The 13,698-nt window shown below is 29.0% G+C and overlaps 1 protein-coding gene across 2 annotated transcripts in view; it reads right to left on the minus strand.

Annotated features, from left to right (window-relative positions):
- The window catches only part of LOC129969202 (nicotinamide/nicotinic acid mononucleotide adenylyltransferase 1-like), a 30,968-nt gene that overhangs the window by 16,611 nt on the left and 659 nt on the right, over positions 1-13,698 (minus strand). For both annotated transcript variants that reach the window (XM_056083646.1, XM_056083647.1), the window contains exon 2: positions 5,503-5,659. In XM_056083646.1, the coding sequence (XP_055939621.1) occupies positions 5,503-5,659 (157 nt within the window). The remainder of the gene's footprint in view (positions 1-5,502; positions 5,660-13,698) is intronic.

Consider the following 13,698-nt stretch of genomic DNA (forward strand, 5'->3'; position numbering starts at 1 on the left):
GCATTATTAAAAAAAATAGTGAAAAGCAACAGTTTAATATTATTTAAAATAACGGCGAATTAAAAAAAAGCTTATATTTAACATACAGTAAAAAAAGAACAATTTCTCTTTATTTATTATCTAGAATTTAGCAAGACAAAATTTATATATTAAGGCATTACCTCTCATGTTCTTTAATTGTAAGTCACAAAAGTTAAAAACTCAGGTGAAATAAAACATGAAATACTTTTGTTATCATGATACAAATCATTTAATGATTACTTAACCAAAAACGTTGAAAGCAAAATTACTTTTTTTTATTTATTCATTTTTTGCAATTCATGTATTTGGGCATCAATTTCTGTAACTTTTACAGCTAATGGAGCTCTGCAGTTTTCATGGACCTAATCTGTAACAAATAAGATATGACATTTTTGTACGGCCTTTCTCTTAGTTATATCATTTTCAGTGAACATATGTGAAAATATTTCTGATATATGATTGAATGCATACAAGGCGAATGTGAAGCAACAACTTTTAACACCCATAAAAATTCAGTTTTAAATTATTGTTCTTGAACTTAAAAAGCTCGAAATCGGTTTATTTTCAGGCATTAAATATGACATGTCATCTTTTCAAGTATTCCTTTTACATCCCAAATCAATGATAACTTTTTTGAACTAGCACACACTCCTATATGTTTTCCTCTTTTGGCATGGCTAGTAAGTACTTGTTTCCCCATATTTTCTTACAAAGCGATAAGTACAAAAAGATTTTGCGGAACTTCTCGAATTCATTCAGCAAAATCAGGAATGAATCTTTTATCCATCCAATTCGTATTAAATACAGATTTTGGGCCACTCATTGTTTAAAAAAAATTCTCTAATTTACTTTGAATGAGCTCACAGTTTCTCAAATAATAAACAAACCATTCAATAAACTCAAATACTTATATGATAGACTTAAAACCACAGCGCTGCTTCCGCAGACTGAGTTCTGCTATTTCAGCCAGAGAAATGTATTATGTTCTTTTATGCAGTTACAGAAGTCTTGTGTATGCTTATTAGCTGCAATTCGGAATCTCATAGAAAAGAACAGCTCTTTTGCAAAGTGAAACTGAACTGATCAATACAGAAAAAAGGAGAGAGAGAGTATAAAATAGCTGAGTTTCTGCATTACAAAATCGTGAATGGTATTTTTCGTTTTTGGAAGCTATGATTACAATGTTTTATCCTTTCAATTTTTAGAGACCAGCATATTTTAGACAGGGAAAAAAAAAAAAAAAAAATCCCTGTATTTTACTGGCTTTTAGGAAAATTTTCAATTTTCCTGCATTTTCTTGGTCTCTTTTAGTCGATTTTTAAATAACCTAAGCTTTCCTGGTGACGTGGCAACCATGGTTTTGTTTCCAATAATTCTAAGATAAACACCATTTTGTTCCTTTCATGCAATTGAAAATAATAAATTTCTAGAAATATCTAGTAAATTTTTTTTATGATTAACTTTTGTCACTATTTAAATTATATTTGTAATTATTTTTATACTTTAAAATTAAATTATAATTAAAGTATCGGGTAAATGAACTTTTTTTAAATTTATTAACAAAGGATTTGTTAATTGAAACTATTTGTAACATGTTAACTTAATTTAAATATTCTTTATAATTAAAAAATAAGATCTATATAAATAATTATTTTCCTTTTAAGAATTAAATTATAATTAAAGTATTAATTTTTGCCTATTTTTTGCTTACAAAAGTGAATAACATATTAATTGAAACTATCCATAAATTAATCATAATTAATTTAAATAATTTCAAACATTTATAAAAACACATCTAAATTTATGATTATTTTTTGTTTAAAAATTAAATTATAATTCAAGAATTAGGAGAATGAACATTTATTTATATATGCATACAAAATGAAAAGCAAATTAACTAAAAGTATCTGTAATGTGTTAATTTGAACTATTTTTAAAAAGAAATAAAAAAAAAAAAAAAAAAAAAGAGCGGAAAAAAAAAAAAAAAAAAAAAAGAGGCCAGGATTGAAACCTGTTTTTCACGGATGAAAAATTAAAGTTCTACCGACTGTGTTGTTAGGACGGTCAGATAAGGTTGCAAATTTCTAGTACAGGGTGATTATAATTAAAGTTTCGATTTCAAAAATCGCTAATTTTAAAACTACTGGTTAGAATGACTTGATATTTTAGCAGAACAATCATCAAGCAATGGAATTTTTTTTGGCGAAGGGGCAAAAAACCAAAATGTGCCGATAGATGGCGCAGTCAAGGGAAAGACCAAAATAGGATTCGCTAAATGCAGGAATATTGTTAGCCAAAAGGAAACAATAGTGTTCGGGGGTTTACTAAAAATTTATTAGCGATAAGACAAGAATACATGTTTACATCGACAACAGTGATAATGACAAAAAAAAAAAAAAAAAAGTTTCATGGAACAAACACCTTACTGATGGATGGTTAAGGCATAAGTTGTTCGATATGCCTCCCGCCTTGCTTCGCTACTAATTGGAAGCGCTAAAACGGCATGATCCACAACAAATCGGAGGGTATTGTATTGATACAATGGATGTGGTGTGCGATCCTTGCCTTTAAGTCTGCTAGATTCTCAATCGATTCGCTGTAAACAACATTTTTCAGGTACTGTTTGTCAACGGATTGTAAAACTCTTTGCGCTTTTGCGCATGTGTTAGGAAGGGTTTAATTCGACAAAATAGGGGCCAGAGGAAAGGAGGAGATGTTTACATTTAACAATGAAGACTCGCCGGTTAATGAGACGTAAACATTACAGATAATTAATAATACAGAAGGAAAAAGGTACTAATGCACAGTAAAATATTTCAAAGCAATTTTCATTTAATGTAAGGTGCATAAACATTAAATTATGAAGAATAAATGAAAAATTTCTGTTCTTAAAATTTGGTAATTACTTTATTACATAATAATAATGATCTTTTTTATATTAAAATGCTTCTTTTTTATATGTTATTAAATTCTTTTGGCAATATTTTAATTTCCCGTTTTCTGCTTCTTGGTCACAATATTTAATGATATTATGTAAAATTTTCTTCATACCACTCCTGAAAGCTTTTTTCCTATTTGAACTAGCCATATCAATACGAAATTTTGAGTTAAAATAAAATGCGGTAAAAACACTCACATGCACACAACACTTACATGCACCTGAAAAAAAAATTGAACTAAAAAGTATCTAATGGGGAAAATCCAAGGTCAAAGGTGAATACGAGAAATGCGCTCATCGTTCCTCGTCTTAATGATATGGAATCGTCAAAATGCGGTCGTCTCAGAATCCGTTGACGAACAATACCCCCAAATCCAGAAATCCCACGGGTTTAAGTCGGGAGAAAATGGCGACTTATGATCCTATCGTCTCTGAAATGAGCACTCAGCAGCTGCTTCACAGAAGTAGCACTGTGCGGAAGAGCACCAACTTGCATGGATATTGTGACACACTGACGCTGCTAAAGTGCCGGAAGGCCATGGTTACACAAAAGTGCTTCATACCACTAGCCAGTAACGGGACCCGCAGGTGTGATCTCCTTGAAGGAAAACAGATCAACGATAAACGCTGCCGTTATCCTGCGCCACACAGTAACCTTTACAGACTGAAGAGGTAACGACTGTAACTGAAACGGATTCTCGGTCGCCCATATCCTGCAATTTTACGCATTTATAGAACCGTGCAAATGGAAGTGGGCTTCGTCAGACCACAGAATTTTCCAAGACCATCCGTTGTCCATTTCGATCCGGGCAAGAAATCGTAGTGCAAAAGATTCACGTGTTTCCTGGTCAGCAGGTAGCAACTGCTGCACATGAATTACCTTGTATGGATAACAACGTAAGATGAACCGTATCATTCTGATCGACATATCCAGCCTTCGGCCAACTCCCCGTGCACTGCTGATTCCAGCATCATTATTGGGATTCTTGTTCTTGTAATGCTGTAGCCACATCTTCCGCAGCCGAAACTGGTTTCCTTCCTCTGCCCCGTTTCAAATCAAATGAACCGGTCTCTTCGAATTTAACAATCATTTTTCGCAGGCCATTTGTGGTTATTGGATCCGAATTTCATGAATGTTAATGTCCGAAACTATTCTGAGAGCGGTAAGTGCACATTCATCTTTCTTATAAAAATGGTTCAAGAGCAGAGCGCGGTCATTCATAGTCAGAGTCGTGATGAAGCATTCAGGCGAAGAGCTGGTGCTGTGCATTATTATGGCAACTATGTCTGCGATGCGCATATCACGTAGAAGTAAATCGCATGTCTCCAGATAATGTGAACCCTGACATCGCCATCTATCGGCGCATTTGGAACTATTTTTTTCCCCTTTTCCAATGCCTCCCAAATATTCTGTTAAAATATCAAGTCATTCTGACCAGTAGTTTTAAAATGATCGATTTTTGAAATCGGTACTTTAATTACAATCACCTTGTTTAAAAGCTACTCTCAAAGCTTAAGGATCATTTTCTCAGAACTGGCTGACAATTGCGATTTAAAATGTTAATGAATGAATAACGTAAAGTTATATTACCATTATACAAAATCCTATCCCGAACTTACTTTTCTAACCTATGCCCATTCATTGTTAGAAGTGAAATTGACACAAAATTATTTCAAAGATCCATAGTATTTCAAATAATAAATTAAAAACTAACTTTTGAAAAGCAGAAGAGAATTAAAATAAAAAGAATTTCTACTTCTCGAAACATTTTTGAAAATTGCTTATACTGTTAAAATGATTCAGAGTGACTACATAATCATCATCCCCAGCAATTATGTGGATATGGAACATACTTTTCAAATACAACTATTTCAAAATAAATATTAAGAATCAAAAGCTGGTAACTTTTTGAACTTGACAGAAATCTATTCAAATCATGCCCCCCCCCTCAAAAAAAAAAAAAATGTAAATTTTTTACTAAAAAATACAGCCAAAAAATTTTGATCAGCTCTTTACTTTTGAATGCTTAAAGTTTAGTATGAACTAGTAACTTTTCTAAGCCTCATATCTGAAATGATTGGCAAAATACTCAGAATATTGTTAAGAAATCAGTTTATTATTTAACAATAATAACATCCAAATTTTTTATCGATCAACACTATTTCAAATTATATAAAGTGTAAAAATCGCCACACTATTTTGAAATTTTTAAATTGATGATGGAAAAATTTATGTTTTATTCATTTTAATTTTACATATTTATATGGCATAATGCAGTCTCAATTTGGAAAAAACGAAACAGAACTGCATTCACTAACAGGAACTGCAATACATGAATAATAAAAATATGATAATAAATATTATTAATTATAATAAATTACAGAATTATTTGATATTCCAAACTTTTTAATAGATGAGGTGATACATTTAACTGTAAAAAAATTAATTTGAACAATTTAAAACTGTTATGAACAAGAGACACATTTCACAGTTGACAAGAGAAGAAAAACATAAAGATGAGGAAAAAAAAAAAAAAGCATACTTGACCCAGTCATTAGACTTCAGAGCAAGTTCTACCATTTCACATCTGTGTTTTGCAGAAATGAGATCCTTCTTTTTATATTCATCATTGACAGGAGAAATAATCCCACCCACAACTTGAAATCGTCCAGTGCTGTGCAAATAATCTCTTGCCAATTCTAAAAAGAAAATTTGAACTATGAATTGAAAAGATTAAATTAACAATACTACCAAAGTAATAAAAGCACATGAAATAATTATAATGTATGTACAGGTTAGGGGTTATAACGGTTTGGATGGAATTGGCATTTTTATAAATTTTCATTTAATTTTACCTATTTTATGTTTCAGTGATATGATAGTTACAAAATCCAGTGGGAGAGTTATAAAAATTTTTGCACTTGTCTGATAATAATGATCTTTTTAGCACATAATTATCAATTAAAAGACAAACATAATTAAATATTTAATCCACACATATAGCACTAATTAAGTACTTTTGAGACAAAACAAAATCACTGAAATGTTACGAAATAATCATAATATTGAAAAAAATTCCAAATTAGATGAAAAAGTTTAAAAAAATGATTAAATATCAAATAAAAAATTTACTTTTCAATACACTTTTAAAATTACATTTAAGAAAATTCTTGATTAAATTTATTATAGGTATGTAAGATAATTTTTTAAATTTTTTTTATCAAATAAGAAAATGGTAGATTTGTAAAATGAAAAATCCAAACACTTTTCAGATTTAATTCTAGAATGCATACATAGTTCTGAGATTATATTCAGAGATTTAATACATGGATAAAATTATGGTAGAGAAGAAAACATTTTTGAAATTGATAACAAAGTTGCTGTAAGACTAGGAAATATAATTTATTATCATGAAACAATAACACAAAGTTCTGATAAACTATTAAGGCATAATTTATTGAATATTTGATATTTAGTACTTATGAACTACTCTTTTCTTAATAGCAGTTTATCATATTCAAAGCTTGCTAATCCTTTAATGTCCAACTTAAATTTAAGTAAATATTTCAGTAAATTTTTATTAAATTACCTGAAAATCTAAGATAAAGATTATTGTATGAAGCAATATGAAATTACGAATTTCTTTTTATCATTACAGCAAACAAATTATGCAAAGATCAATAAAATGTCATAATTTTTTTATAGACATAAAACATATATAGACATAATTTTTTTATAGACATACACAAAAAATTGTAAAATATAAAAAGAAAGATTATTTTCAAATCCTTTGCATTGTTTCAAAAATAAACCAAAACAAAAAATTTCAAAATGATAGTACTTTGATTTCAAAATCTGGTTCTTGGATGGTATATACCATTTGAAAACATATTTACTTTCTTAAACAAAAACAACAACAACAACAAAAAAAAAACATATTTGGTTTAGCATGGAAGTTAAATGTAACTGTCCTATAAAAAGGACATTGGGCTTTGACAAGTTAATAATAGAATAAAGTATTTCTATTTTCAGTGAAAAGCCGATTGCTTACACCAAAATGTCCTTTTGATTGTACAGAACTTTCAGTTGTAAACTATATATATATAAACATACAATTTTCAAGAACTAGTATGTGTGTTCTGAGTGAGTTTAATCTAATCTGTTAAATGAAAAAGAATGATAAGAGAGCATGTGGACATTATGGGAGCCCTGTCCTATCTCTTACCATTTGCAAGTAGTGGCACATAAAGTGATTATACTTAAATTTAGCATAATCACTTTCATTAATGATTATGTTATGTAAGTGAATCTTGATTTAAACTCCTGCTTCTGATAGACCTAAATATATATTTTGAAAGAGAAAGAAACATCCTATAAAATAAAAACCATTTTCATCCAGATCTTAAAGCTCTGTTACTGGCATTGAAACCTTGACAAAATCCAAAATCAGATTGTTCAATGTTGAATATCACAAATATCATTTCAGCTGCAATATATCCAATTTATCAAAGACTTGCCCATTTCAACAACTTTCAATGGCTATAATTAATTATAGCAGTAATCTAATGCAGGAGAAATTTAGGGTTCCGTTTGCCCTAAAAACCCCTGAAAGTGGCATTCATCAAAAAAGAAAATTTATGTGAGTCCATTGTCGCTCCCGATTTTGATTTTCTATTCACCTTAAGCCTGTTGTTTTAGTTAAGTTCAAGATGGAAAATTTTAAAGTTAAAAAAGAAAAGTAAAATTTTTATTAAATTATAAACACATGAAAACCAAACAACAAATATCTTCATGTCTGAAATAATTCATCTTAGCAGATTTGCGTTCATTCCCTTTCCCACCATCGTTTCATTTGTGGATTTTCCGACAAATGTCTATTTTGAAGACTATTGATTTCAGTGATATTTGACAAAAGAAAGATTAAATTTCTCTTTAATTAGAATGCTCTCAATTTTATTTCTTTCAATAAATAGAAAGTACAGTTTCTCTATAAAACTAAAAATTTTCACACATACATTATCTTATATATCTAAATGAGCAATTCATACACGCGCACGCGCGCGCACACGCACACACACACACACAAACAAACACACACACACACACACACACACACACACACACACACACACACACACACACACACACACACACACATATATATATATTATATTTATTTTGTTTATTTCAGAAAGGACTAACGATTTAGATAAAATTTTACATTAAGAAAAGGTTTTACATTTTAAATTTATTTATATAGGTGTTTTTACTTAAAATAAATTCGTCGCCAAACCTGGTGTCATTGATCCGGCATCATTTGATCAGCATCCAATAAAGGTGATCGTTAAACGGTTTTTCCCACGATAGAGCTAACTGTGCTGGGAATCAACATTATATATATATATGCGCAATTTCGCTGACGACATCATTCACTATGTTGACGATAATAAAAGATTCTTCTGAACCCTCTCGCTGCTTGGGCCTTAGACCACTTCTTCGTTTCGGGTTGTACATTCAGATTTGAATCCGCTTCTTAAAATGCAAGGTGTCCCAAGGAACCAAACATCGTATTGTAACAGAACTCTCCGGTACGAATTCTAACCAAGCGGGCCAATTGTGCACTTTCAACTTGCTCCATCAAATCAACCAAAAATCAGGATGCTACATCAGTGCCTTCCGCAGTTCACTTAAAAGCCAGGAATTCTTCACCGTTGTCTCCAAAGCTTTCATGGGAATTTTTCCACTTATTCTCTGCTCATTCTCGATATGCACGAGAACTGCCTGCAGCTCTCAACGCAGAATCTTTTAATTTGTTAACTGGGTATGGCGAAGTATTTCAATGCAAAACGAATTGAATATGAGTTAATTACCCGGTTAACAGGTTAAAGAGCAAATCTGCCTTTGTAGGAAAGGTTTCTCTGCGATGAAGTAATTAGTCCGGATACACAAGAAATTCCTCGGTTCCTATTCGCATCACACTCTTATTCAGATCCATAACAAAGCCGAATTGTTGTAGGAAATCCAGATCGAGACTACAAGGATCAGCGATTCTAGCCATGGAGATTATATCAGTAGCAATCCGCATGAAGATAGGTTATCCTTTCAACCTCTGAGACAAATCCACTTCCAACAGGGTCGCAGTAACTCCTGTGTCTACTGACATCGAACACGGGTTGCTACAAACAGACCCGTCCAAACAAAATTTTCTCCTCCCCCAAGTGTATGAATTTTTGATCCTGCTTCAGGGGCTTCATTCAGAGAAGACATCTTTTTTTCTGAAAAATGGTCGCGATGTCAAAGATAGATAAACTGTAGAATGAATACTGTCATATAGCAGACTGTTTCGAATAACATGTTAAACTAAGTGCAGTCATTATTTTTTTTATTTAAACGACCTTAATCATATGTAGGTACGATTGAAAAATATTCATATGTAATCAGTATGTGATTTATATCTAAATATTTCCTCAAAACGCACGCACGCACACACACACTTGTGAAGTGAAAAGCACTATCTATATTAAATTTTGCCTTCGGAATACTGAAACTTTCAAATCTATACTATCAATTCATTAAAAATTGGCAACTTTAAGAAAACTTTAATTTATTATTATTTGGATGGGGGAAAGAAATAAGTTTTTGAACAACATAACATGCTTGCCAATAATGTCCCCGGCAAACAATGACCAGTTTTATTTCACATTTTAAAAGTTACTCAGCTTATTTATTATATTTTTACAATTTTCCAAACAGAAATATGTTTATGCTTTATAATATAAGCTATAATATTTATTTATAAATAATATTTTGCCACATTTGAGCATTATTAAATTAATAAAGTCTAATTATTATAAGTTGATATGTTCAAGATATAAAAAAAAGATTCTTAAAAGAAAAAATAATATTCACAAATTCATAGTTAACCATAAATTTTTTGAAAAATTTAAATTAAATATTGTTTTATTAGTAATGGCAGGATACAATTTGTGTATATGTCTCATTAAAATATGAATTTTGTGATTCGTTCCCTTTCCGCATCCAGTAATTCATACATGCATTATGATTTCTTTCTACAAATATAAGGCGGTTTCTAATTTTTTTTCCCAATATAAGACATCATTTAATCTTAAAATGAAACAAAAGTTTGAGGCTGGCTCTGTAATAATATATATTGATGTAAAAGACCTTTGGTAACCAGTTGGTTTGCTAGAGATAATATTTATATTAAATTTTAGTTAGAATGCTTAGACATAATTTCAAGTCCATGATTCTGTCAAATTATCAGACACTAAAGCTATGCTATTTAAATTATCTTACATATGATCCTAGTGCATACATGGACTTTTTTAATGGAGATCAGTTCAATGACATCATAGTGCTATTAAAAATATAAATGAACAGTTACTTCATCTTCTAAATTTTATGGTATTGTTAACTGCAATTTTTTATTCAACTTGTAAACACACAGAAAGCTTCTTTAGCTTTCAATATAGGAAAAAATTCACATGAACAGATAATCAACGAAACGATTTATGTTTCATTCATTATAGTAAAAATGTTGCCAAATATTCTTAAAAATACGAAAAAAAAGCTAAAGAATTTTAATGCTAATAAATTGTTATCATTGAAACGATAATTTTTTGAACTTTAAAGTAATTTAAAGTGATTTTTGTGTGGAAATATCTTTGGAAATTATTACTAAGAAAACATCAAAATCTAATTTAATTAAAAAAAAATTTTTTTAGGCACATTTTCAGCCCTCAAATTATATTTCTACTAAAATTGATAGTCCTAGGTCAAATAGTCTAGCCAGCAAACCATCAACACATGCAACTTTATTTTTAATAGATATTGTAATCAATGTGATTAATTAGTTATTATTAATATTAACTGCAGTTAGTGAATAATAAAATGAATAGTATTAATAAATATTAGAACTAATAAGTATTAATAATAAAATGATGTTTTAAAGGACCTGATTTTATTTACTGACTCTTTGGAGGTTTTTAGATATTTGAAAATTTTCTAGCAAAACTAGACCATTTTATAATAGTAACAATAACAACAATACAAATAATAATCAATGTGATAAATTGATAATTCACTTTTATTATTCATTAATAATAGTTGATTAATTGCACTGACCGTAACATATATGTTCAATCAAAGCATAATAAACAGTAGTCAGCTGAAGAGTTATTACTTTTTGTCTTAACAATTTTAAAAGCCTCTTTTTTTCTTTTTTTTAAGAAATGGAATATTAAAATATTATTGATATTAGCTCAAGAAAAGACTTTAATTGAAGATAGTTTATAAAATTATATACAATAATTAATTTAAAATCAATAAACTTCATTATGGTTTGAGATAAGAAACTGAAACATCTAGGCCCCCCCCCCCTGAAAAACTTACACATTTTTATCATTATTAGCTGTTGGCATTTTACATTTCAAAAATAAATAATACTTTATTATGCTAACTGTTAAAATAATACTGTGAATATAAAATAATATAAGGTGAAAAATTTATTCATATTTTTTTGTGGTTTCAGAAGTTGTGAGGATATAGCAATCCTAATCAAAGAATAACTTACTATGAATATATAAAAATAATTTTTTAAGCAGAATCCTGGCCTAAGGCAGCGAAGACACCTTGAATTTTTAACTTCGGTTTATTACAACCCGGGTGGCATGATTTATATACAAGCAGAAGCAATGAGCACATCAACACAAAAGCAAAAATGAGGAAAAGCTGATGGAAATTTAATTCACATGATCATATACCGGGAGACCTTGAAAAGGCCCCACACACAGATGTGTCGATTTCGGTAAGGGAACCATAGGGATCCTCGAAAAGAATGTCTTAGCTCTACAATTTTTTATCCCTTCACTCTGAGTGTGGGAATTGCCAACCAAAACATTTTAAAAAAGCTTCAGTTGAATTAATTAAATAGAAAAAATGGAATGGGATTAGGAAATAAGAATATTTTAGAATGAAGTTAACATGGGCCGGATCAATATAAAACTTTGGAAATTAATTAGGATTAAATTAAATTTTAAGATATCACTATATATATATATATATATATATATATAAATACAGTGATACTATATTCTTGGAAACAGTTAATTTTTTTTTTTTTTTTTTTTTTTTCAAATAAAGGGAGGAGGCTAAATTTTTGATAAAGTATCAATGAATGTTTAAAGGAAGTACTCACACATTTTTTAGTCTTGTAAATTAGTGTATAGATTGATTATTGATATAACTAAGAAAACAAAAGTATAACTTCCCCTATCTTTATTTTTACTATTAATAAAGAGGAATGTGTGTGTATTGGTGCTCTACAAGCAAGGACATGTGATCTACAGCTAAAGAATTTCAGAGTGCACCTCAGGTTTTTTTTTTTTTTTTTTTTGAAATTTTAAATTATATTTAAAAATTGAACTGCATTTTGGCATATTTCCTGCAATTACTTTTGAATCAAAAAGTTATAAAATAAATGATATGCTCTAGACAGATGACATAATGTCTTTGCAAGTTATAATGCTATTAAACAATTTTTAAAAAATTATGAGAATAATTTAATTTATTTAAGATATATCATTAAATTGTAATAAATGTTTATTTAAAATATATTTAAAATAGCTAAAATATTTAGAAATACTTTTTTAATACAAAAATCACATTAAAAATTAAATGCATGTATAAGTAAAATCTTTTTTAAAGGAGTCCACATGCTAGTAATTAGCTATATCAGTAACATTGCTGCTGTGATATTAAAAAAAGAAATATTCATTAAAAAATTCTGCATAAATTATAAAAGAACCCATAGGAAAGTATACCCTTTGGCTCTGTCATTCGCTAATATATTTTGGATGTTTTATGTATAGCTATGAAAAGAATTAACATAGTATACTAATATAACTATACTGAATTAAGAATGCTTTTTTAAATCTCTTTTCCTTGGCTGACTAGATTTAAAAAAAAAAAATCATAATCTATGATTTGGATACCAAGATTTGACATTAAATTCCATTTATTTAATTAGTTACATTTTTAGCTGTACTTATTAATTAATGGTGAATGATTAGCGAATGAAATTTCCTAAAAAATGCAATTCTCTTCTTATAAACTTTGCTTAAACAATGTAAATGATGTTTGTTTTCTTTTCATAAGTTAGGAGTACACTTATAGGATAGCAATGCCAATTAGGTTTTGGTGCTACATTTGGCTCTTTCATCATTAATTAATAAGTACTTTTTAGTTATCATATTCATATATACATAAATAGATAGATTAATAGACAGTTAATCAGTAACCTCAGTTAACTTAATATTTTTAAAACATCATAAAATGTCACTTAAAAAACATCATACGGTGTTTTCAATGTCCTACAAACTTCTCTTCCTTAACTCCTTTTTTAAAAAATATAAAATTAAAAAATTTGATTTTAAACATTGATTTTTTTAAAATTTGTGTAGAATAATTTTGTAATATTTTAAGATGAATGCTCTCTTGTAGAATGTAGTTTTTATAGAATGAAGTTTTAATGAAGTTAATTGGTTATAGTTTTTGATGAATGTAAAATTTAATTTACATAAAAGTGAATTTATCCCATGCACCATCTTATTCTAATTAAAAAGCACCTGAGAATGAAATTTTTATTACTATGTAAGGCATAAAAATCCTGTTACACTTATTTCATACTAAAAAAAAAAAAAAATAATAATAATAAATA

The sequence above is a fragment of the Argiope bruennichi genome, chromosome 5, assembly GCF_947563725.1.
Source record: "Argiope bruennichi chromosome 5, qqArgBrue1.1, whole genome shotgun sequence".
Lineage (NCBI taxonomy): Eukaryota > Metazoa > Arthropoda > Arachnida > Araneae > Araneidae > Argiope > Argiope bruennichi.